This window comes from Ogataea philodendri (assembly GCF_020536065.1).
Source record: "Ogataea philodendri strain CBS6075 chromosome Unknown scaffold16, whole genome shotgun sequence".
Taxonomy (NCBI): Eukaryota; Fungi; Ascomycota; class Pichiomycetes; order Pichiales; family Pichiaceae; genus Ogataea; species Ogataea philodendri.
Window position 1 is genome coordinate 172,193 of NW_025763930.1, and position 22,793 is coordinate 194,985.

Below are 22,793 nucleotides of genomic sequence, written 5' to 3' on the forward strand. Positions count from 1 at the left end.
TCGCAATTGTTCACAAACACAACTTTGCCGTCGGCGCGCTCGTGGATCCGGCGACTCAGCTGCCGCACAAGCTTGCGCACTCCATCAACCTTGAGCGACGTGCCGAAAATTATAAGCAAATTGGGGTTTCTCGCCATGTCGCTCATCAGTCCCTTCGCAAGCGCCTCCGCATGCGGGTGGTGTTCTCCGTACAGCACGATATCCGGCCGCAGGGCCCCCACAGAGGTCCTGGTGGCACGTTTTCCTTGCTCCTCTCTTTCTCTAAATTTCACCAAACACGTTGGACACTCGGGCAGCTCCCCGTCTTGTAAAAGAGCACTGTTCTCCTCGTCCCATGCAAACGTCTGGTAACACATTGTGCAGCTCAGTCTGTTTAGATCTCCATGCAACTGAACAACGTCCAGATTCTTCCAGTTGGTATCCACCCCCGTGTTCAGCTCGCAGTGTCTTTCCAAACCGTCAATGTTCTGTGTATAGCACCGGAGCAGCTTGTTGTGCTGTTTCAACCTTTGGATGAACCAATGGGTCTTTGTCGGACGTGCCTCGCACGTCCTGGCATAGAGTTGCTGCATAAACCGACAAAACAGCGTGATCGACTCGTCGTCTCTGAACAGCGAGATGTCAAACAGATCTTTTCCCTTGACGATGGTGTTTTGCTTGTCTGTGCGCTTGGCCAGGTTGTACAACCCATCGCTGCTGCGGAAATCGGGGATCCCAGCGTTACAACTGATCCCCGCACCGGTCAGAACAACAACCTTGCGGCTTTTCGACACGGCCCGGGTGATTTCCGCCAGCTCGGCCTGCCATTTGGCGTCTATCTCGAGTACCTTCATTGCCTCCAAGAAGAATACTTTTGTTCTTTTGTTGAAACCTTTTAGACACACCGCCAAAATACTTTTTTTTTCCTGTTTGGGCAATACGAAAACAAACCCCTGCTACGCGGGTGCAAATTACGAAAAGCTCGAGCTCACCAAACTGCAGACCCGGCCGCCGGAACTAAACTGGGCACACTCAACACGGCCGGATATCGCCAGCCAGGATGCCGCGTGGTTTCGCCAGACGCTGGGGGTTCCATGACGGTAACTGCTTATTTTGTAGATATGTACTGTAATTTTTTATCCAGCAGTCCAACAACAGCCAAACACAAACCGTGGCGTAAGACCTCCACACACAACCTCCTGCACCAGTAATATCGCCTATAACACATACTTTGTCCATCTTGTTACCTACACCTCGCACCTCTCCCGAAAACTACGGCGGTACGGCTTTTTTTGGGAAGTCCAAACCGCGAACTCCACGAACGGCAGGTGGTTTCTCGTAGCTAACAAAAGAATGCAGATAATCTTCGCTACAACCGTCGCAGCCACGCCAAACTACACCACCCCACACGAAATCGGCCGCTGATTACAATAAACACACACCCATGAATCTAATATTATTCTATTAATTAATCATCCCATGCACTGTAGTTTTCTCTACACAGCTTCTTTCTGAGCTGTGGTCCCCACTTGTAGAACGAGAATGGCAAAAGGATCATTGCAGTGGAAATGAATGCAAGAAGCCACGAAGCCCATTGCAAGCCCAATTTATGATACATTTGCGTGGTGAAGAGCGGGAATGCTGCTCCTCCAGCGGATCTCAAAAACACCTTGGTAGCCAAAGCAGAAGCGGCGTATTTGGCGTAAGTGTCAATGATGTAGTTGTTCAAAGAGTAGTAGATCAGCACCATACCGTAACCGAAAGCCAGTCCTGAAGATGCAGGACCCACCCAGATAATGTGTTTGTAGGAGGTTGCTCCCAAGATCCACAGAGCGATGGCTGGGAACGGAGAGCCCAGCATGGCTCCAATTAAACGGTCTTCTGGGGTCGGTTGTCTGGTTTTGGTGGTTTTGACGTAGTAGTTCTCCAGAATAGGGGTTGTGAGCAACGCGAGGAAAGCACCGATCAAAATAGGAATCAACATCATTCCAACAAGATCATCACCGTATCCGTAAAGTTCACCGAAAACGGCTGGGTATGCAAAGAAGAAAGCATACAAAAGCGAGTAGATCAGACACACGTAGAAGCACATCAAGTCCAGAACAGGTTCGGTCAAGGCAAACATCAACGGTCTGTACAAACACGTTTGGATCAGCTCTTTCAAAGACAGTCCAACAGCTTCCTGTTCAGTCATGATCTTTGGGTTTCCGGTTTCTTTTCTCAACTTCTTGGCCTTGCGTTTCAAAATCACTGGTGCATAAGTCTCTGGAATCAAGCTTGCAGCGATCCACATGAGACCGGAAAAGGCAAAATTGACCCAGAAAACAAGCTCGATTCTGCCCGAGTATCTGGTGATAAAACCAGCCACAAGAGGACCGATCACCGGACCACCGTATGGGGCAGCAGCGAAGTAGGCAATGGCCTTACCTCTTGTACTGGTTGGGAAAAGATCGGAAATCGAACCTCCCACATTTGCCAATCCGGACGCAGCAAACACACCGCACAGGAAACGACACACCAGAATCGTACCGATGTTCTTTCCCACAGCACACGGAATGTTGAAGATGAAGTAGAGCAAGAACGAAATGAAGTAAACCGGTCTTCTACCAATCTGTTCCGATAAAGGCGACCAGATCAGGGGTCCGACAGAAAATCCTAACACCATCAACGAACATGTCAGGATCGACACTTCCTCGCTAACGTGGTACTTGTCGCTGATCAAGCCCAAGGAACCAGTCACAACAGACGATCCAAAGGCAACACAAACCACCATCAAGGATAAAACAATGGTATAGATCCATCTGAGAGTGGCGTTCCAGTTCATTGGGTTGTCTGGGTCGTTGATCGTGAATGTGACAAACTCAATTTCCGGATCCAAGTCTGGAGCAGCTGCAGCGGCCTCCTTTTCGTCGGTCTCCGAGGAGCTTTGCGAGTCGCCTTGAGGCTTGGGCGCATGAATGTTCGATCTGGCTCTTCCCATATCCTGCAAAGTAGCAACAGGGACCAAACCGGTCTGGGTCTCGAGAGTGTATTCTTCAGGGAACACCGGGTTTTCCACATTTTGTGGTCTGTTCACGTCAACAGCTGACACCTCTCTGGAAAGTCCTCTATCTCGAAGAGACTTTGCTGTCTCTGTCTTGACCATTCTTAAGGACTCTGATCTGGAAAGCGTGGAATTAAGCTCGCCCGAGATTTGCGAGCGGGCATCCTCCGGGTCGTACGCCTGTGGCGTGCTACCCAATTCGAGGTCTGCGTTGTCTGCCTGCGCAGGAACTAGACGTGGCGACCCATAGTTGGAGTGGTCTGGCGACGACGACGAATTCAAAGATGCTATAGAATGCGACATGTTTGTTTAGTTTTTAAAACTCACATTAGGGAACTGCAAACCTTATATACATCCAGCGCGTGATAATCTGTGCAGTGGATTGATTTCTGGAGCAATTTTTTGCGTTATTTCTAACTTTTTTTTACCTGTGCGGCTCGACCAGGGTCCAGGTTCTGTTTGCCACAGCGGGCCACACAGAAACCAATCCGGCAGATCGGTTTCCGTCATCACAGCAACCATCGAAAGAGCAATCCTTCGTGTGGGTTACAGTGTTGGCGACCAACTCTGATGAACAATACCTAACCGTTGGGTTTGTCCAGCAATATATTGCGCATTCTGTGGCCACCTGTCCCGTACCTTCTGCAATTGCACTCGAGTTTCACCAGGAAAATTACGCGGAAATTTAAACTCGGGTGTTTTTTTTTTGTTTTTTTCGCACAAGTCCCAAACTACGCGGATACCCTTTTCGGACATGATATGGAGCATCCTTGCATTTCCATAATAATCGCACATGCAAGTTTTAGCCGGACATCTGGAATCTAGACAGCGGGTCGATCGTCGGGTCTTTTTGGAAAAATATTTAATTTGAATTATTTTTCATGCTTGTGCTTCGGAGACTCGCCAGGGGCCGGGAATTCGGTGCTCGGGTGGTCTTTTTGGACCAGAAACGGCCGATTCGAACACGGCCAAAACATGTGGCTAAAGTGCCTGCAAAGAAAGATACCATGGAGGCGGTGGAGCGATCCAACTCTGCCCGTCGGACGTCCAGATCCAAGTTCAGCAAGACCAATTCTGGCGCAGATTTCCAGCTGGCGCCGTTGAGCAAGCCGCCGGCGCAGATCGAGCGCGAGCTGAAGCAGCGGTTTGAGCAGGACGGGTTCGAGTTCGACCAGGATTTTGCACAGCAGGTGATTCAGCAGGCCCGGCGTGACGAGAGTGTCTTCAAGGAGACGCTCCAGAGTCCGGAAAAGGCAGAGGAGTACACGGTGGAGGAGATGCAGGATTTCGTGGACTGGATGATCCGCGACTGCGAGGAGTACTTGGCGAACCAGGATAAGGACCAGGCGCAGAGAGACAGAGACATTGACACCACCGTGGACAGTATGCTTTCGAGTGAACCGACGCCCGAAAACATGGCCGCCACGTTTGGGCAAATGGAGAAACTAGCGGACGACTTGCGCAGTCCCGGGATCGACAAGCTGGCGCAGTTTCTGCGGCTGATCAACTCCAAGGGGAACGACGAGCTCCGAAAGTATATTCCATTGGAAAGTCTGGTACAACTGTTTGACATAGCCACTCAGATCAACGACGTGACAAAACGCAGCGAGTGCATTTATTTGGCAGGCTCGCTGTTGTACAAGGCCACAGACGCCCGTGCCGACCCGATCAACGAGATGTTTTATATCGAGGCGCTATTGGAACACCGCCAATTCCATACCGCAGAGAGTCTGTTTGCTTCGCGCAAAAATAAACCGGACGTGAAAGGCCAGCGGTTCTGGACCGAGCTAGGAGTCCGCGTGTACTTGAAGGGCAGGAAAACAAGAAAGATGGAGGCTCTGGTGTCGCAATTGAAGGATAGCTTCAACTACATTTCTCCAGACCTGTGTGTGGAGCTTGTTGAATGGTATGTTTCCAAAGACCAGTTTGCGGAGGCGTTCGACTGCTGGACCCAGATACAGGCGGTTATGAACTCGGAGGGTCTCATCGACAAGCTGCCCGAACAGGACGTTGCCCTGCTCGACGACCAGCAACAGGTGTACGCCTACCACAACCGCAAGGAGCCCGTGACGTACGGTCACGTGACCCGCACCACGCAGCTGTTTCTGCAGCACGGCCGTTACGACGAGGCAATGCGGATCCTGGAGACAGCCACGCGGCGCGACAAGCGGTTTCTGTTGCATTTCATGAGTGACGTGCGCCAAAACGTGGGGTTTGCGCACCGCGAGCTGCTCCGCCACGCGTTGCAGGCCAACCCGCGGTATCCTGCTTCCATGAAGAAGTTCATGGTGCAGGAGCTGTCCATTGGGCTGCCATTCCACACCAAGTCGATCGCCCAGGCCCAGACGCTCGTGGACATTGCTGTGTCGTTGCGGAGTCTCGATCGCGCGCGGCTGTTGTCTCAGAAGGACCGGGTTCTTGCGTTCTCCATCATCGACACCATCAACGTTGGCCAGCCTCTGAGCTCGCGCGAGGCCCGCGACGTGTTCCGGCTGCTGTTGCGGGTCAAGACGAAGGACTCGTACCTGCTGGTGAACGAGATGTTGAACGAGATGAACGCGTCGGTGGGAAAGCCAAGCGGCACCCAGATCTTCCCGCCAGCGTCTTCTCACGTGTATCTGCTTCTGGTACAGCTGTTTGGCCGGCAGAAGAAGCCGGACCTGGCGCGGATCGATGCGATCGTCGAGCAGATGGAGTTCCAGGGCGTGCACATGCTGACCATCATGGCAAACCAGCTGATACAGGTGTACTGCAAAGCTGGACGGCCGGACCGTGCGGTTCAGCTGGTGCAGTACTTTGTGCACTCTGAGAGGTTTAGATTGACCGAGGAGTTCTGCAGACTTGCTTTTGGCGCGTACCGTAGCATGCAGATCCAGTCCACGCCCGACGTGGACGCGTACAAGAAGCGACTCGCAGAGCTGCGGCAGCTGTTCCGCGAGTTCTGCTCCCAGCCAGAAATGCAGGTTTCCGAGCAGCTGTTGAACGAGATGGTGTTGACGTTCTTCAAGTACGGCGACTACGTGTCGGTGATCTGTGTGCTCGAGCATTACGGCCTGGTTTGCAACAGAGACCTGGAAAAAACCACCCTGCTGCTTGTTGGAGACTGCTTGGAGCGATCGCTCAGAAAAATGAAGAGCAAGCTAAACGCGCACGAGAAAACCCAGTCAGCAGACCGCATTGCGCATCTGGAACAGACGCTCGCGCTGGAAACGATCAAAAAGACCGTCAACATCCAACCAAGTCTCAGTTGGAGAGACGCTGCTGCGCATGTGGTGCAATTCTTGGCTGTGTTCGACTACAAACCGAACCCGTACTGGCTGAAGGACAAGACGGGTCAATTGAAGTCAGAACACCAGAAAGAACAGGCCAAAACACGGTTTAACACCATGCTCACAGAAACCCAGAACCAGTACGGTCTGCCCGAGGTCTGGATCTCCGATATCGTACAGCTATAATAGCCTCGTGTACATAGTGCACCCCGTGGAGGGAGGTGTAAATAAAATTTTTTATCAGCTGAAAAAAAAGAAGGAACATTTAGTGTTGGATCTCTTGACGAAAATGCCTCCGAAATTCAACCCAAGCGCCAGTTCGTTTACTCCCGGCGCCGCCGACGGCTCTTTGAGCTCGGCGCTTCCGATCCGCGGGCCCAAGAAGGCCGGTGGCAAGCAGAAACTCTCGCTCGACGAGTACTTGAAAGCGCAGCAGCCGGTTTCCGCCACCGTCTCAGACTCTGACGTGTCGCAGGTGTCTTCGGGCTTCAACACCCCAAAGGCCAGAGCCATGGAGTCCACGACGTCGCTGTCGTCGCTCAATTCCGCGCTCCAAAAACTGCAAATCACCCCCATCTCTGACATCCTTAATAACCTGCAAACAGCATCCAAGCTGTCTGAGATCAGAGACGACTGCGACAAGATTGCCGACATGGTTGCCGACGCGGGTGCCAGCTCCATTTCCGAGTGGGACATCCAGCAGGTTCTGCTGACCTTGTCGAAACAAAAGAACCCAGCATTGATTAGAGAGTCCAGCATGATTCTGTTGCAGACTCTGGCCAGAAAGTTCGCAGGAAAGACTCCGTTCGAGGCCTACTTTGTTGACCTGTTTGGAGCCGCTTTTGACCTCTTGGCCGATAAGGAAAACACCGTCAAACGGTCCGCTCAAACGTCTATCGACTCGCTTTTTGGCATGCTTCCTGTTGAGGCATACTCTTCTGTTTTGCTCACGATGCTGCTGAAATACCTCAAGTCCAGCGCCAAATGGCAATCTAAGGTGGGAGCCTTGAAGCTCGTCGACAAGATCGTGCAAGAGGCCCCAGCAGACTTGCTGGAGTCCAGATTCGTCGACACCATTCCTGTTTTAACTGATATGGCTACCGACTTCAAGCCAGAGCTCGCCAAGGTCGGTTTCGCCTCCTTGAGCACGTTCGTCAAGGTCCTGGACAATCTCGACTTGCAACCGCGTTACGATTTGATCACAGAAACGCTGGCCAACCCGCAAAAGGTTCCGAACTGTATCAAGTCGCTTTCCTCGGTGACGTTTGTTGCCGAGGTCACAGAGCCCGCACTGGCCCTGCTGGTGCCAATCTTGGACAAATCGTTCAAGCTCTCGTCCTCGTCCCAAGAACAGCTCAGACAAACCGTCATGGTGACCGAGAACTTGACCAGACTGGTGAACAACAAATTCGAGATCGAACATTACATTCCTATTCTTTTGCCCGGTGTCAAGAAAGTGGTTGACACCGCTTCTCTTCCAGAAGTGAGAGAGCTTGCTTCCAAGGCCCTGAAGGTGATTGAGGACGCCCAGGCTGAGCAGTCTGACGGAAAGTTCCACGGTAAGCTTTCGTTGGCCAAGAGCGAGGAGTATTTGACCGAGATCAAGACCAAGATCAACGACGATCTCGTTTACAACTACCTGGTGGCCATCTTGTTCACCGACTCCAACGTCAACGACTGGACTAGACTGAACGACTATTTGTCGATGAGTCTGGGCCATTTCCTGGACGAGTCTGCCAAAACAGAGTTTATTGAGACTACGATCCACAAATTGCGGGAGCTGTTCACTCCGAACGTGTTTGACGACTCAGCCGAGGACGGCGTGGTGATTGTGAATGCAGACTTCTCTCTTGCCTACGGTACCAGACTGTTGCTGAACAAGACCAACCTGAGACTCGTCAAGGGCCACAGATACGGTCTCTGTGGAAGAAACGGTGTTGGTAAGAGTACTTTGATGAGAGCCATTGCCAACGGCCAGTTGGAAGGGTTCCCAGACAAGTCTGAGGTGAGAACATGTTTTGTTGAGCACAAGTTGCAAGGCGAAGAGGCCGAGATGGACCTTGTGGACTTCATTGCTTCCGACCCAGAGTTGAAGGACGCCTCTCGACAGGAAATCGCCAACGCTTTGGAAGAGGTTGGATTCAACGAGGAGAGAAGAGCACAGCAAGTGGGCTCGTTGTCTGGAGGATGGAAGATGAAGTTGGAGCTGGCCAGAGCCATGTTGATGAAAGCCGACGTTCTGTTGTTGGACGAGCCTACTAACCATCTGGACGTGGCCAACGTGAAATGGCTGGAAGATTACCTGGTCCAACACACCGACATCACCTCTCTGATTGTTTCGCACGACTCGGGATTCCTGGACATTGTCTGTACCGATATCATCCACTACGAGAACAAGAAACTGGTTTACTACAAGGGAAACCTTTCTGAGTTTGTCAAGGTGAAGCCAGAAGGAAAGTCCTACTACACTTTGACCGACTCGAACGTGAAGATGGCGTTCCCTCCACCGGGAATTTTGACCGGAGTCAAGTCGAACACGCGTGCGGTTGCAAGAATGTCCAATGTGACGTTCAAGTACCCTACTGCCGAGAAACCTTCGTTGAAGAACGTTTCGTGCTCGCTGTCTCTTTCGTCAAGAGTGGCTGTTCTGGGTCCCAACGGAGCAGGAAAGTCCACCTTGATCAAACTGCTTACCGGAGAGCTTGTTCCGAACGAGGGAACCGTGGAGAAACACCCTAACTTGCGTATTGGATACATTGCTCAGCACGCTCTGCAGCACGTCAACGAGCACAAGGAGTTGACCGCCAACCAGTACTTGCAATGGAGATACAAGTTTGGAGACGACAGAGAGGTTTTGTTGAAGGAGTCGCGGAAGATTTCGAGCGACTCGGAGAAACAGATGTTGGAGAAAGAGATTGATATTGGCGACGGCAGAGGAATGAGACAGGTGGAGGCGATTGTTGGAAGACAAAAGTTGAAGAAGTCGTTCCAATACGAGGTGAAGTGGAAATGGTGGCTACCAAAGTACAACTCGTGGGTTCCAAGAGACAAGCTGATCGAGGAAGGGTTTGAGCCGCTTGTTCAGAAGTTTGACGACCACGAGGCTTCCAGAGAAGGTCTGGGATACAGAGAGTTGATTCCGTCTGTTATCAGAAAGCATTTCGAGGACGTTGGGCTGGACGGCGAAATTGCCGACCACACGCCGATGGGCTCGCTTTCTGGAGGTCAACTGGTGAAGGTTGTGATTGCGGGAGCCATGTGGAACAACCCGCACTTGCTTGTTTTGGACGAGCCAACGAATTATCTGGACAGAGACTCTCTGGGTGGTCTTGCTGTGGCCATTAGAGAGTGGACTGGAGGAGTGGTGATGATTTCGCACAACTCCGAGTTTGTGGGGGCGCTGTGTCCTGAGCAGTGGATTGTCGAGAACGGAGAGATGGTGAAGAAAGGCGTGACGGAGATCGACCAGAGCAAGTTCGAGGATAAGGGCGGAGAGTCGGCACAGTCCAAGGCTGCTGCCGAGATGGTGAACAAGCCGGCTCCGTTGAAGAAGAAGGACGACGACGACTCGCCGGCCAACATCAAGGTGCGGATCAGAAAGAAGAAGATGACCAGAAACGAGAAGAAGGCCCAGGAGGAGCGCAGAAGACTGCGGCACATCGAGTGGCTCAGCTCGCCTAAGGGCACGCCAAAGCCGGTCGACACGGACGACGAAGAGTGAGTTCAGTCTATGTACAGGGCGGTGATTACACAGGAGAGACCAAAGTCGACAAGCAGCCCGCACCCGATCCACGCCAGCAGGTATAGGATCTTGGGGCTGAACACGGTCCAGATGAACAGGTGGAATCGCAGGCTGTAGCAGCTGAGAATCAGGGTGAGCCCGCTGACGGAGTAGAACGTGGCGGTGAGCACGAGTTTCTGGTACAGTCTGTTCCAGTTGTTGCCGTCGGAGCGCAGCGTCAGCACCAAGAACGCCGCGGACCAGAAGATGGGCCCGGCCCAGTTGCACACAAACGTGAGCAGGCCGGAAAGCAGCATGTTGTAGCTTGTCAGGCCGTTGAAAGAGTTGGTCAGATCAACAGACGACAGCGAGTTGGTGAACCCGAACTGGAAGAAGCTGAGGTTCTGCATCAGAATCGTGAACACCGCCACGGTGTTGGTGCTGGTTCTGGCCTCGAGCCGGCCGAACGTTAATAGAATCAATAGAAGCACCAGAAAGAGCGGCACGTTGGCGTAGTTTGTCTGTGCCATGAGTAGGAACGCGACGCTGACGAAAACCGCCCGCGTGTAGTTGAGCGGCGGGTCTGCGAGACGCAGCTGCCGGAACAGCGCTGGCTTCAACAGGTGCCCCACCGTCGTCCCTAACCATACTTTGTAGAAGAGCGCAAATAACTGCTGGTTCAAGGTGTTGATATCCGTGGAGTGCAGCTGCGACTCGATCCATTGTGTGTACGCGAGACACCAGCCCGGAACGCTGGCAGTGTCTGTGGCGAGATCAAAAGTCACCGACAAGTACGACAGAAACTTGGCCGTGAACACGACCGACGCCTGCACGGAGAACGGCACAAACGTGACGAACCGAAGAATCGTGCCGTCGCCGTTGACTCTTATCGGGGCCCCGTTGGCGGCGTAGAAACAAAACGTGCCCAGCGTGGCAACCAGCAGCACTGCCACCACGACAGGCCCGATTTGTGGGGGTAACGCGGCGATATATGTGGCGATCTTGAGGTTGCTTTTGAGATTGTTTTTTTGGCCGCTGTTGTTCCACGCCTTGAGCAGCCGCAGGGCTGCCAGCAACACGAACGACGCCTGTGCGCGACGGCCGGGCCGCACCACCACGGCGGCAAGAAAAACCGTTGTGAAGAACCACCACAAATGGTGCTCTTCCTCAATCATCGACGACCCAAAGAAATTCGCCGCGTACGCCACGAAAAACACCAGGTCGCCCGTGGCAACGGCCAGCTGGCTCCAATACAGCCGCACAAACAGCGCCAGCACCACCGCCGCTGTGGCAGCGTACCCGAGTATCCCGCACGCAATGTCGTTGTAGTTGTAATCGGACGACGTGCGCGACAACTCATCCTTGGTAGCAGCCAGCAGCGACTGCAGCTCGTGCAACGACCGCACGTCAACGTCCGTCTCCAGCGGCCGCACACGGTTCTGCGACTTGTCGCGCAGCACCTTGAGTTGCAACGCGTTCTTTACCAGCACGTCCAACTGCTGCTGGGCCGAGTACAGGGGCAGCAGCTCGTGCATAAAAGTGCCGAGGTTATTCACCGGGATCTCGAGCCCCAGCAGCGTGCACAATGTCGGCACCAGGTCGATCTGGTCGACACGGCTGTAGTAGTCAAACTCGCCGTTCCACGGGATCGGCGCCCGCACGTCGGTACGGGGCAGTTTCTGGAACTTGGACGACACCAGCAGCATCCCGGCAGAGACTTCGCCAACAGACGACCCGCCATGGTTTCCCACCTCGTTCATCCCGTGGTCCCCCATCACGACGAACAGTGTGTTGTCGTTTTCGCGCACGGTTTGTTCATACACACGGCGAATAATGGCGTCCATCTCCCGCTGCTTCCCAGGCATGTTGGCACTCAATGGGCCCCCCTTGTGTCCAATGTGGTCGAGCCCCAGGTAGTGTAGGATCAGACAGTCCCAGGCGGCCTGCCCCGCGGAGCTCAGCTCAAAGTCCAGGTGCCGCGTCACGTTGTTGTCCACAATGGTGAAGTCGCTGACGTAGAAACTCGCCGTGCCGTCGGTCTTTGCGAAATATGACGGAAACAGCTTGAGCCATGTGTCGTCGCCAAACATGTTGATTTTCCAGCCGGCCGTGTGCATCTGGCGGATCCACGAGTCCTGGTCGCCGAGCGTCGAGGACGTGTCCTCCTCGGCGATATTGAGCACGGCGTCGATGAAATTGGGCGTCGACCCGGTGGTTATGCCCTTGAGACGCGGCAAAGTCACCGTGGGAGGGTTCGAGTACGCGGTGTAGCCAATTGCGCTGCCCGTGTTGAGCAGCTCGTGCACGAACGGCATGTGCGACTCGTTCGAAAACAGGAAGTCTGCACGCAGCGCGTCGATAACCATGATAACCGCGCGGTCAAATTGCCGGGGAGGCTCGAGGTAGGTCTGAGGAGCCGGAGATCTGAAGCTTTTCAGGTCGTCGCTCGAGAGCAGCACCTTGGTGGGGAAAAACCCTCTGCAGAAGAGCAAGTACGCACATAACTGGACGATCCAGACAAGTGCAAGCAGAAGAAACCTCATTGCAACGGTGTAGCCATAACACGGGGAATAACCAGGAAGAAATTAAATTGAATATTTTTTTCAGTAAAGTTAAAACATAAACACGGGGGAAAAAGAGTTATGTAAGTTATTCGTAATCCGGGAGCTCCTCGTACGGGACGTTGAACTGCGCTGGCGGGAATTTGTCGTTGTTGACGGCCTCCATCTCGCACCATGTCTGGCGCAGGTACTTTTCCATCTCGACGCACTTCTTGATGAAAGCAGGCTGGTCGAACGGGACGCCCGCGTCGAACTCGGCAAGCAGCTTCTCCTTGTAGTACTGCAGGTGTTTTTCCAGGTTGGTCAGCCGGTAGCTTGTCCAGTCGCGGTAGAACGCGTCGAACGACTTGCGTGGCAACACCGACGGTTTCAGCGTGGTGAGCACGCAATTGTCGAGGTTTTCCGGGCTCGCTAGGCCGTAGCCACAGATGCACGCGATCCGGTTCGAGTTGGTGATTGGTTTGGTAGCCACATGGCGCAGCACCATACCCTGGATCAATGTGGCGTAGCCCGGTTTTGGCTCTGGCACACGGTACACCTTGTTGTCGCCGGTGATGATGCCTGTCTCGCCGCCCACGGCGTCGTCTCCGATATCCATCATGATCACCAGGGCGAACGTGTTGGAGTCGTAGTGCAGGCCCAAAGTGGACGGGATCTCTTCGCCGTTCTTCTGGTTCTGCTTGGAGTACTCCTGCATCAGCTGCTCCTTGGACATCTGGCCTGCCTTGATCTCGTCCGGCTTGAGGCTGGCGAGCGAGAAGTTGAAGAACCCGCGGTCACACTCGTAAACAGGGTCCATCTTGACCTTGGTGAAGCCTTCAAGGATGGAGGTGAGCTCACGGCTCTTGAACAGGGCCTTGGTGAACGGAGACTGCTGCTCTGTGTGGCCGTTCACGTGGAAGTCGAGTCTTGTGGCGTTGGTGGACAGGTTCGGGGTGCGAGCAAGCTCTGCAATGGTGTCTGGGTTGATGGCCTCCCACAGCATCATGTCGACGGCCTCCTGCGACAGCAACGGGAACGGGAACGCTGCGGCAAAGTCGCACACAGGCGCCACACGGGTGCGGCCGATGCTCAGGTCGTCCAGCGTGCACTGCTTGGTGGTCTTGTAGTACTCGTCTTTGAACACGAGGTGTTTTGCCGGGTCAAACTTGAGGTTTGGGTCGAACGTGGGCTTGGCTTCCAGCTTGCGGCGCAGCGTCGCGATCTCAAGGTCGATCGTCTCCTGGGGCAGGTCGTGGTCGTGGTTGCCTGAACGGAACTCGGTCAGGTGGCCAAGGCTCTTCTGGTGCACAGGCGCGGATGCAACTTCAACGGTCATTGCCCAAACAGCAGACACGTCTTGGTATTTATGTCAACCCCCGCCGATGTGGTTGGCGGGTTTAGTTGACAGGACCTGACATAACCAGAGATAAGAAAAATCGCACTGCGGCTCGAGTTGGAAACATTTCCCCGATAAGCAGGCGCGCTGTTCGGATTTGCGCGGGCACTTCTGGATCGGGAACATTGCACCGGAAATGATAACCAGGGCAGCCGATAAGGCTGACACAAGATTCGGCAACGAGATAACTCCATCACCAACCACCAGCCGCTTGTCATTCGACATCCGTCCACCACATTTGCTATCCACACCTCGCACCACATCGTCGCTACTTTTCCACTCCACTGGCAAAATATTTCTTTTCCCGTTATTCACCATGATTGTACCACGCTTCCGTCTGCTGAGACCTGTTGTTGCCGCACGCCGGGCCGCGCTCGTCCAGAAGTGCGCCAGCTCCAGCTCCGCGTTCAAGGCCACCCCGGGCCCGCCAAAGCTCGACAAGGAGGACCAGGACGAGTTCGAGAAACTCATCTTCAAGGCAAACACACAGTCCGCGATCGACGAGTACAACGAGAAGCTCGGCTTCAAGTCCGAGTCCGCGCCAACGGTCGACAAGGCCACCTTCACAGCCGACAAGTTCACCATCATCCCCGAGTTCGAAGGAAACGTCAACCCCAACACGGGCGAGGTGAACGGGCCAAAACAGGACCCGCTCAAACACGGTGTCGACTGGAGTTTCAACGGCCGGGTGACGGACTTCTAGAGGCTGATGCACGCATAATTTTTCAAGGTTTTCGGAAAAATCGGGTTTATACATCAATTCAAATTTTCATGGATTTCAACTCTCCAGCCACAGACTGGATCAGGTCCGTGCGCAGGTCTAACTTGTGTTTCATGCGCGCCAGTTCTTTTTCGTAGCCCGCCAACGGCGTTCCGGGCACGCTTTCAGTGTCCTTGAGCCCGTCAACGTACGTCTGCACAGCCTTCAAGTCCTGTTCTTTGTCGGCCACCAGTTCGTTCATTCTTTGTAGCTGTTTCGCAAAAGCCGTTTCCTTTCTCGTGAGCGGCGCGTTCGCACTGTTGGTTGTCTGGGAGTAGATCGTTTCCATCGTGGATAACAGTTTGCCAACTTTTGTGTCCAACTCCGATTGCTTTGCGCTCAGAGCCTCCAATTTCCGTTTCGAGCTGTCGTGGGCCGCGAGCCGCTCTGTCTTGTTGAGCTCGAGCTCGCCAAGCGTCGCGATCTGCACCTTGAACTCGCGCCGCATGAGTTCCAGCTTCTGGCTTGTGGTGGCCAGGGTCCTGAACACAGACACCAGCCCCGTGTTGACCAGCTCGCTGCTCTTGTACAGCTGGTTCATGTCCTTGATCTGTGGTTGCAGCGACTGGTTCGAGCTGATGTTGTACAGCTCTTTCTGGATCCGCAGCAGCGTGTTCTTTGTGGCCCTCAGCTGGCGCGACAGATCCGGACTCGTGTACTGGTGCTCGTCCATCAAAGGTTCCGGCTCAAGAGACTGGCCGTCCATCTCCACGTCTTCGTCGAAAAGCCCGTACACCCGCGTGTTGGCAACGGCGTAGCTGTGGATGCTGTTCCATATGAGTGTCACTTTGTGCTCGTTGGTAGCCAGCGGCACAGCAGATAGCGTTGGCAGACGAAATGCAGGCAAAGTGAACGTTCCGAGCTTGTCCACTTTGGTAGGCAGCGGCGAGTTGATCAACGAGGCAAGGCCAGAGAAATCGTTCGATTCCAGCGACTGTTGCAAAACGGACCACCACGACGAAAAGTCCACATGCACGATTTCCGGAACAGACGTGGTGAGCACCAACGAGCTGGGCACAGAAGGATGCACAAACCCAGTCACCAGTTCCTTGGACCCAAACAGCAAACAGTCCACGACTCTGGCAACGCCCGTGCTCTGGACAGGGTTCTGGTTCTCGAACGCCATTGGCTGGTCCTGCTGGTCAAACAGCACGACCAAGGCTTTGTTCAGCAACACAGCAAATAGATTATTTTCCAACGGGATGAGTTTCAATGCGTCTTGTTCGTAAAGCTCGTCAGGGAATGGCTGGATGCTAAGTGGGCCGCTTAGTCTGCCGCGGCTCAGGTTAGCGGGCAGCACAGAACTCTGTGAGGAGAACGAGCCGTTTGTTTGCGACAACAACATGACAAACTTCAGCATCAACACCACCTCCTGCTCCTTCTCCTTACTGCTGTTGTATTTCATGGTTGCATAGTCAAACAGAGCATCCATCCATTCTTGGGACACAGAGACATTGGCAGGTAAATACGGGTAGATCTTGTAGATGGACAAGTCGGAGGTCAATATCGACAGCGTCAAGTCGCCGCACGGGTTGAGTGTGTCCTTTGCGGACCCAAATGCAATGGAAACCGGGTCGATCACGTCCACAGTACCTGAGTTCCCAAACGGCGAGCTTGACCGTAACAGATACATGTGGGTTGGGGATGTTAATGAGGAGTTGATGTCGTAATTATGGATGGACTCCGTGGTGAGCACCACCAGTTCTGCCGCCAATTTCGAGACCCTATTGAAGATCACTTGTAACACAGATTCTTTATGTTGGAGCTTCAATTGGAGCGAGTAAACAGCCGTATGGACGATTTGCGAGCCGGGACTATTTAACGCCACGACACAACACTTCTTGTTGTCGTACAAACACAGCAAATCGTCATTGGCGTTGCCACAAAGACCGGTGGGATCGAAATCAAGCGTATTGTCCAGATAAAACGTTCCGGAAACAAGGTTCACAATTTTGATTCGCCGATTCTCAATGATAACCACTTCGTTGCCGACCAGTCGTGAATATGACAGATAGTTGACGGACGAGGCTAGCGGCAACTGCTGGCGTTTGATTTGATCAAACAAGACCGACATATAGAAAAGGTTGGTTTAAGGTCTTGTTATTTTTTTTTTATGGCTACATAAACCCGGTATTACAGATGGCAGAATCAAGAGAGCTATGCGAACGTGTGCCAGAACGAGCTCATTGGGATGCATCTGAGGCGCCATTTTGCCGCGAGCGCAAGCTTCTTGTTGGCCAACAGCTCCGGCTTCGGCAGCTCGTCGTTGTAGATCAGGAGCGAGGTGTTCTTGGAAAACACTGCGCTTAGTTTGCAACCAGGCAGTTTGGCAAGCAGTTTCTCCAAATGTGACAGCTCAACACCTTTGAACCCGGTAATGCAAATGACAGGTGTGGGTATATCTTTGAAAAAACGGTCTTTCTTGGCCAGCGACGCACAAAACGGCTTCGACCACGGCGAACTAAAGTCCACGGTTTTGTAGAAAATGCAACGCTCAATGCCCATCTCTGTGACCAATTCGCCGTCAATGGCAGGTTTAGCGTCCAAACTCGAGTTCACTATCGTGTAATTGGCATTTTCATCGATAATTCCCCGGTGACTCTTGATTACTTTTTCGAGGATACTTTTCTGAACACTGGAAAACCCGTCCCCAATCCGAAACAGAACCCCTTCAAACAGCGTGCTTTCTGTCCCCTCTTGGCTTCCTACAAGCAACGAAACTTGCGAAAACGCCTCTTCTTCCTCCTCCTCCTGGTCCAGCGTCCAATTATCGTCCTGGCTTCTGTGCAAGTTAGACACCCTTATATTGCTCATGATGGACTTCCAAACCTTGTTTTCCTTATCAATCTTGCGCACCTTGAGATCTTTCTCCTTTTCCGGCACATCGGCTCCGCGCTTGGCCTTTTCTGTCTGTGCTTTCTGAGCTTCCAGCTTTTTTACCTCCTCGACTTTTTCCCAATCGCACGCCAATTCGCGGCGGCCCTTGCTGTTCTCGCCCATCAGATAGTACTCTGTGACCGAAAGCAACGCTCCGCGGTCCACACAGTCGTAAACCCAGTCGGGAGACACCACGGGGACGCCCCATTCGCGAGCCTTGGTGTATCGCAGACCGTCCGGCGTGGCGGTCACCAGGACGTCTGACACGGTGCTTATCGACTCCATCACGGTTCCTCCGTTGGATTCCACCATTAGTTTCACTTTCGTGCCCAATTCCTCACTCAATCGACTCACAGACACGCTAATATTATCAAAAACAGGCAACAGTCCCAATTTATCTGGGCGAGACCCGATTTCCTCGCCCTTGAGCCACACCTGGTACGCCTCCAGCACGGTCTCGTACGATACCAGCCGGATCTCCGGCCGTGTGCGCACCGCGTGCTGGTACTTTCTGCTCTCGAACCATTTCTCCCTCCCCGTGTGCACCACCAAAACAGACGTGTCGGAGGTGAGATCGTCGCGGTAAACGTCGGTGGGGAACATCTTGACAACGACCTTGGTGAGGTCGGCGCGTTCGGCGGCGGTTAACGAGGTCGACGTTATCACTGCCATGACATAATGACAAGGAACAATAGATCACTAAAAAAAAATTAAATTAAATTAGACAAGACATTTCAAATGTGCATGGAGCCCGCAAAGCGCAAAAAAAGCTTCAACGGGTGTTTCACGTGTCGACGGCGCAAGGTGGCGTGCGATCTTGTCAAGCCCCACTGCGGCAAGTGCAAGAAGAGCGGGTTGGTTTGCGACGGGTACGACGTGAAACTCCGATGGAGTCCCTCTGTCAAGTTTGACAAGTACGGCACGCAGTTGCCGAGCGGGCCTAGCAAGGAGACAGAGTACTACCAACGCAGGTCGATCCCGTTTGTGACGTATCCGGCTAGCCAGCAGTACGAGTTGTACTCGGAGCTGGACGATGCACTGGCTGTGCTGGGACGACAGGAAGGATTACAGGAGGAGACTATGTCGCAGGCCGTCCAGATCGGGCCGTTTGGGGTTTTTCGTGGGACCAGTCTGGGAAACGAGCCGGCTTCTAAACGCCAGAAACTCGAGAAAGACGAGCTGGGAGCAGGATCTGAAAACATTGGCAATCTCGGAAACGAGTGGTTGAGTAACGAGTTATTGGACGCTGCGTTGTTGACGGCGTCTGCGTTGAACGGAGACACGCATTTTCTCGACATGTTCAAGACAGACGCGATCGACCCGATCGGCGAGATCGAGGACACTATTCAGCCCGCAGAGACCGTGAGTAACCAGATGTTGCACATGTTGTTCCAAGGACGACACACGGCCAGTCCGATGGAGATCCCAAGCAGTCGTGAAAATAGCCATCTGATTGCCGATTCGTCCACGCATCTAATCAATATCCACGCAGGCAAGGGCGCCCAAATGCCGAAAACCATCATGGAGATCGTGGAGGCTCCGCCGCTGCCCAAATCGATCGATATTGACAAGTTTGGACTCCCCACCACGTCGCTCACAGTGCACCCGATGTCGCGGTATTTGCTCAACTATTACATTGAGAACGTTGCCGACATGATGACGGTGATCCCGTTGCCCAAGAACCCGTGGAAATTTATCTACTTCCCGCGTGCAGTGATGGCCGTTGGGGAGCTGGCCTGTGTGGGCCACACGTCGAACGCAAAAAACTGTCTTCTCAACGCCCTGCTTGGAATCAGCGTGTTCAATTTGCAGAGCAAGTTCCCGCGCGGGTCTGACGAGATGAAACAGTACGTGGACCTGGGTATCCAGCTACGGCAACAGGCCACCAATTTCCTCAACAAGTGTTTGGAGGAGGACATCTTACAGCAGAAGTACAAAGATGTTTTGGTGGCCGTGTTGTCGATGGTGACGATCGACGTTGTGTGGGGAACCATGTCTGGTTGCAAAGTTCATTTGGACCATTGCGAGAAGATTATCGAGAAGAAAATGAAGGTGAAGAAGAAATTGAGCAGCAAAGCGGTGATCTTGCACCGGATTTTCAGTTCCTTGAAATTGATCCAGGATTCCACATCGTTGGAGAATATCTCTAAGAAAGAGATTTTCCTCAACAGAACAAACTACTCGTCGTTTATCATCGGAAGTCCTGTCTCTAAAGACGAAGTTCAACGGTATAATAGCAACAACATTATTGGCATTCGCAAGCGCAGACACAACCGTGAACGGATTCCAGCTGCGTTGATTGGCGACGACCACGAAGATAGCAGTTCCAAGGGAGTCTACAACGAGAAGATCACCGATAACGGTAAGATCCGTATCGAATACATAGTGAACCAGCACGAGTCCGAACAGCCGCACGAGTCGGCATCGCCCAAGTCGGAGGTGCCTGCTTTTATCGACATCACACGGTCGAGTTTCCAGCCGTCCAAGAACAAGCTCGACGACAAAGTGATTTCGTCGGACGCTATCTACGGGCTGCCGAACTCGCTGATTCTGATTTTCAGCGAGGTGGTGCACTTGATCCGGTTTAAGAAGTACCATCGAGACCAAAACTCGGAGCTGCCGATGTTTTTCGACGAGTTGTCTGACCAGCTCGAGTACAAACTGCTCAGCTGGAAACTGGAATGGACGTTGACAGTGGACGAGCAGGGTGTCCAGTACATTTCCGCACGACACGAGGGTATCTACCACCACGTGATGTCGTTCTACCACGCCCTGGTGATCTACTTCTACCGGTTTGTCGAGGACGTGAACCCGATGTATCTTCAGGACCGGGTTGAAAAGGTTCTGAATCATCTGGACCAGATCCAGAACATTGTGGAGGAGCACAAGAACGCGTGCTACATCATCCCGTTGTTCTGGCAGGGATTTGTGGCCGGCAGCGAGGCCATGACCGTATTTCTCCAGAACGGCTACAATCTATGGGGCCACAAGATCAGTCAGACCGGTGTGGGAACGTACTGGAACGCGCGGCAGATCATGTTGGAGATTTGGCGACGCAAAAATTGCAACCACCAGGGCGACAGTTGGCCGGACGTGCTAAAAGATTGGAAGACCAACGTGATGTTGACATAGCCGGGGCCCGCATTAATTTTTTTTTGCAAAAATATTTTTACGTGGCGCATTACTTACCACTTGACATTTTGCCACCTTCCTCTTGGAAATGAGATTAAACGCCGTACTAAGCGCCGTGGGGCTTGTTGTGAGCACCGGAATGGCGTTCGGATTGCAGGAGGTTTCGTCGCTCGAGCAGAAGCCCGAGAAACTGCCGCCGCAGTACGAGTACCAGTCGATCCACCAGTTTGAAAACACGCCATTTTCCTCCTGGGACGAGTACACGGCCACGGTGATCAAGGACAGTGCGAACGTGACGTTCGAGGAGATCAACCTCCTCAACGTGTATGCGCGGCCGTTGGTCACCCGGCTCATCAACGAGAACTTCTTCAAGATCTTTAGACTCAACTTGTACAAGGAGTGTCCGTTTTGGTCGAATTCGCAGGGTTTTTGCATGCACAAGAGTTGTGCCGTGGACACGATCGACGATTGGAAGAACCTGCCGGATATCTGGCAACCGGAAACGTTGGGTCGGATCGAGGGACTGATGCACGATCCGCCCACCACGAACGGTTCGTGTATTGCCACCGGGATCAAGAGCACCAAGGATTACTGTGAGATCGACGAGATCAACGACGAGACCGTTTATGTGAACCTTGTGGAAAATCCGGAACGGTTCACCGGATATGGTGGTGACCAGTCGTTCCAGATCTGGCAGAGCATCTACAACGAGAACTGTTTCAACTTGGGGTCGGAACAATGTTTGGAGAAGAATTTCTTCTACCGGCTAGTTAGCGGGATGCACACGTCGATCAGCACCCATTTGACAAACGAGTATCTGGATCTGAAGACCAAAGAGTACGGTCCGGATTTGCGGCAGTTCATGGCCAGAGTCGGTGATTTCCCAGATCGACTCGAGAACCTGTACATGAACTACATTTTGGTGGCCAAGGCGCTGATCAAGCTGGAACAGGCGGGTGTTTTGGACCGTCTGCGGTTCTGCGACGGCGATTTCCAGAGCCAGGAGTCGCAGCTCAAGTCTTCGTTGAAAAAGCTGGTGGAGCCGTTCTGTGAGCTCGGCGACACGTCGCGGTGTTTGTTCAACGAAAACACGCTGTTCCAGAGCGACGGCGCGGGCCAGCTCAAGGAGGAGTTCCGCGAGCGGTTTGTGAACGTTTCGCGCGTGATGGACTGTGTGCACTGCGACCGGTGTCGGCTATGGGGCAAGGTGCAAATCACCGGGTACGGAACCGCTCTCAAGATCCTGTTTGAGCTGGACAACCACGACAGTTTGAGCGAGGACTTCCAGATCTCGAAGATCGAGCTGATTGCGCTCGTCAACACGTTCGACAGACTGTCCAAGAGCGTTGCTTCCATCAACAACTTCAAACAACTGTACGACAAGGCCATGGCTGCCGAGGAGGACGGAACAACCACCAGCGTGTCGGAGGACACGTTTGGAATCACGTCTGCTCCCGTTGCCAAGGATATCAAGTTCCCTGTTGGTCGGACAGGTCCGGGACTTGGAGATATCTTTATGGAGGAGCTCAATAACGTTTGGGAAGCCCTGTGTTTCCTTTATAGAAGCTACAAGCTGTTCCCGAAGATCGTGTACAATTGGGTGCTGATCCGACTGGTTTACTACTGGAACACGTTTGTGGGCCACGTTCATGAAGATTTCGATGTTAATAGGTTATATAGACTGGAATTATAGGTTATTCCTTCTTTTGGGCTTTTTCGTCAAACAGTTTCTTAGCTTTCGAGATTTCGCGGTCCATTTTCTGCAAATCGTGGATTCTGGCCAGTTTCGTTGGGTCTTTACGCAAAACAAACTTCACGTCGTCGATCTTGAGTCGATTGCGGCCGTGGGCCAGTCTTGTATTGTTAGCAGCAACGATAACATCGATCATATATGTGGTGAGAACGTCTTCCAAAGTCTGGATGGTTTCGTAATTGGGAGCAGGCGAATCTCCAAACGCGTACAACAGCGCTTTCAAATCGTTGTTGAACAGCCGCTGCCGCGTTCGATACACCTTCTTGTAGGAAGAAGACATTAATATAAAAAAAATGTATGGGAAAAATCTTTTGTCTTGT

General features: G+C 53.0%; 20 protein-coding genes across 20 annotated transcripts; 8 read left to right on the forward strand and 12 right to left on the reverse strand.

Moving 5' to 3' along the window:
* Positions 1-222: 222 nt before the first annotated feature.
* Positions 223-833, reverse strand: OGAPHI_003338 (uncharacterized protein; the record flags this gene model as incomplete). Its single annotated transcript, XM_046204304.1, has 1 exon — positions 223-833. A coding segment is annotated over one exon (611 nt), but the record flags the coding sequence as incomplete, so codon positions are not given.
* Positions 834-1,447: 614 nt separating this feature from the next.
* Positions 1,448-3,325, reverse strand: OGAPHI_003339 (uncharacterized protein; the record flags this gene model as incomplete). Its single annotated transcript, XM_046204305.1, has 1 exon — positions 1,448-3,325. One exon carries the CDS (start codon positions 3,323-3,325, stop codon positions 1,448-1,450), a length of 1,878 nt encoding a protein of 625 aa, XP_046061845.1.
* OGAPHI_003340 (uncharacterized protein) lies at positions 2,937-3,711 on the forward strand (the record flags this gene model as incomplete). Its single annotated transcript, XM_046204306.1, has 2 exons — positions 2,937-3,196; positions 3,468-3,711. 2 exons carry the CDS (start codon positions 2,937-2,939, stop codon positions 3,709-3,711), a joined length of 504 nt encoding a protein of 167 aa, XP_046061846.1.
* Positions 3,712-4,029: 318 nt separating this feature from the next.
* On the forward strand, positions 4,030-10,485 carry OGAPHI_003341 (uncharacterized protein; the record flags this gene model as incomplete). The annotated part of the gene is made up of 3 exons (XM_046204307.1): positions 4,030-6,465; positions 6,536-9,988; positions 10,099-10,485. 3 exons carry the CDS (start codon positions 4,030-4,032, stop codon positions 10,483-10,485), a joined length of 6,276 nt encoding a protein of 2,091 aa, XP_046061847.1.
* Positions 6,746-7,662, reverse strand: OGAPHI_003342 (uncharacterized protein; the record flags this gene model as incomplete). The annotated part of the gene is made up of 2 exons (XM_046204308.1): positions 6,746-7,370; positions 7,484-7,662. 2 exons carry the CDS (start codon positions 7,660-7,662, stop codon positions 6,746-6,748), a joined length of 804 nt encoding a protein of 267 aa, XP_046061848.1.
* Positions 8,099-9,048, reverse strand: OGAPHI_003343 (uncharacterized protein; the record flags this gene model as incomplete). The annotated part of the gene is made up of 2 exons (XM_046204309.1): positions 8,099-8,618; positions 8,759-9,048. The coding sequence occupies 2 exons, from the start codon at positions 9,046-9,048 to the stop codon at positions 8,099-8,101; spliced, it is 810 nt and encodes a 269-aa protein (XP_046061849.1).
* On the reverse strand, positions 9,592-9,873 carry OGAPHI_003344 (uncharacterized protein; the record flags this gene model as incomplete). The annotated part of the gene is made up of 1 exon (XM_046204310.1): positions 9,592-9,873. One exon carries the CDS (start codon positions 9,871-9,873, stop codon positions 9,592-9,594), a length of 282 nt encoding a protein of 93 aa, XP_046061850.1.
* Positions 10,015-12,327, reverse strand: OGAPHI_003345 (uncharacterized protein; the record flags this gene model as incomplete). The annotated part of the gene is made up of 1 exon (XM_046204311.1): positions 10,015-12,327. One exon carries the CDS (start codon positions 12,325-12,327, stop codon positions 10,015-10,017), a length of 2,313 nt encoding a protein of 770 aa, XP_046061851.1.
* Positions 12,328-12,661: 334 nt separating this feature from the next.
* OGAPHI_003346 (uncharacterized protein) lies at positions 12,662-13,891 on the reverse strand (the record flags this gene model as incomplete). The annotated part of the gene is made up of 1 exon (XM_046204312.1): positions 12,662-13,891. The coding sequence occupies one exon, from the start codon at positions 13,889-13,891 to the stop codon at positions 12,662-12,664; it is 1,230 nt and encodes a 409-aa protein (XP_046061852.1).
* Positions 13,046-13,825, forward strand: OGAPHI_003347 (uncharacterized protein; the record flags this gene model as incomplete). Its single annotated transcript, XM_046204313.1, has 2 exons — positions 13,046-13,201; positions 13,274-13,825. The coding sequence occupies 2 exons, from the start codon at positions 13,046-13,048 to the stop codon at positions 13,823-13,825; spliced, it is 708 nt and encodes a 235-aa protein (XP_046061853.1).
* Positions 13,892-14,087: 196 nt separating the features above from the next.
* Positions 14,088-14,654, forward strand: OGAPHI_003348 (uncharacterized protein; the record flags this gene model as incomplete). The annotated part of the gene is made up of 1 exon (XM_046204315.1): positions 14,088-14,654. One exon carries the CDS (start codon positions 14,088-14,090, stop codon positions 14,652-14,654), a length of 567 nt encoding a protein of 188 aa, XP_046061854.1.
* A 58-nt stretch (positions 14,655-14,712) lies between these two features.
* Positions 14,713-16,785, reverse strand: OGAPHI_003349 (uncharacterized protein; the record flags this gene model as incomplete). The annotated part of the gene is made up of 1 exon (XM_046204316.1): positions 14,713-16,785. The coding sequence occupies one exon, from the start codon at positions 16,783-16,785 to the stop codon at positions 14,713-14,715; it is 2,073 nt and encodes a 690-aa protein (XP_046061855.1).
* Positions 15,476-15,940, forward strand: OGAPHI_003350 (uncharacterized protein; the record flags this gene model as incomplete). Its single annotated transcript, XM_046204317.1, has 1 exon — positions 15,476-15,940. The coding sequence occupies one exon, from the start codon at positions 15,476-15,478 to the stop codon at positions 15,938-15,940; it is 465 nt and encodes a 154-aa protein (XP_046061856.1).
* OGAPHI_003351 (uncharacterized protein) lies at positions 16,196-17,193 on the forward strand (the record flags this gene model as incomplete). The annotated part of the gene is made up of 2 exons (XM_046204318.1): positions 16,196-16,377; positions 16,989-17,193. The coding sequence occupies 2 exons, from the start codon at positions 16,196-16,198 to the stop codon at positions 17,191-17,193; spliced, it is 387 nt and encodes a 128-aa protein (XP_046061857.1).
* OGAPHI_003352 (uncharacterized protein) lies at positions 16,869-18,191 on the reverse strand (the record flags this gene model as incomplete). Its single annotated transcript, XM_046204319.1, has 1 exon — positions 16,869-18,191. One exon carries the CDS (start codon positions 18,189-18,191, stop codon positions 16,869-16,871), a length of 1,323 nt encoding a protein of 440 aa, XP_046061858.1.
* Positions 18,192-18,332: 141 nt separating this feature from the next.
* OGAPHI_003353 (uncharacterized protein) lies at positions 18,333-20,720 on the forward strand (the record flags this gene model as incomplete). Its single annotated transcript, XM_046204320.1, has 1 exon — positions 18,333-20,720. One exon carries the CDS (start codon positions 18,333-18,335, stop codon positions 20,718-20,720), a length of 2,388 nt encoding a protein of 795 aa, XP_046061859.1.
* On the reverse strand, positions 20,254-21,155 carry OGAPHI_003354 (uncharacterized protein; the record flags this gene model as incomplete). Its single annotated transcript, XM_046204321.1, has 2 exons — positions 20,254-20,441; positions 20,774-21,155. The coding sequence occupies 2 exons, from the start codon at positions 21,153-21,155 to the stop codon at positions 20,254-20,256; spliced, it is 570 nt and encodes a 189-aa protein (XP_046061860.1).
* On the forward strand, positions 20,809-22,413 carry OGAPHI_003355 (uncharacterized protein; the record flags this gene model as incomplete). The annotated part of the gene is made up of 1 exon (XM_046204322.1): positions 20,809-22,413. The coding sequence occupies one exon, from the start codon at positions 20,809-20,811 to the stop codon at positions 22,411-22,413; it is 1,605 nt and encodes a 534-aa protein (XP_046061861.1).
* On the reverse strand, positions 21,916-22,371 carry OGAPHI_003356 (uncharacterized protein; the record flags this gene model as incomplete). The annotated part of the gene is made up of 1 exon (XM_046204323.1): positions 21,916-22,371. One exon carries the CDS (start codon positions 22,369-22,371, stop codon positions 21,916-21,918), a length of 456 nt encoding a protein of 151 aa, XP_046061862.1.
* Position 22,414: 1 nt separating the features above from the next.
* OGAPHI_003357 (uncharacterized protein) lies at positions 22,415-22,753 on the reverse strand (the record flags this gene model as incomplete). The annotated part of the gene is made up of 1 exon (XM_046204324.1): positions 22,415-22,753. The coding sequence occupies one exon, from the start codon at positions 22,751-22,753 to the stop codon at positions 22,415-22,417; it is 339 nt and encodes a 112-aa protein (XP_046061863.1).
* Positions 22,754-22,793: the final 40 nt, after the last annotated feature.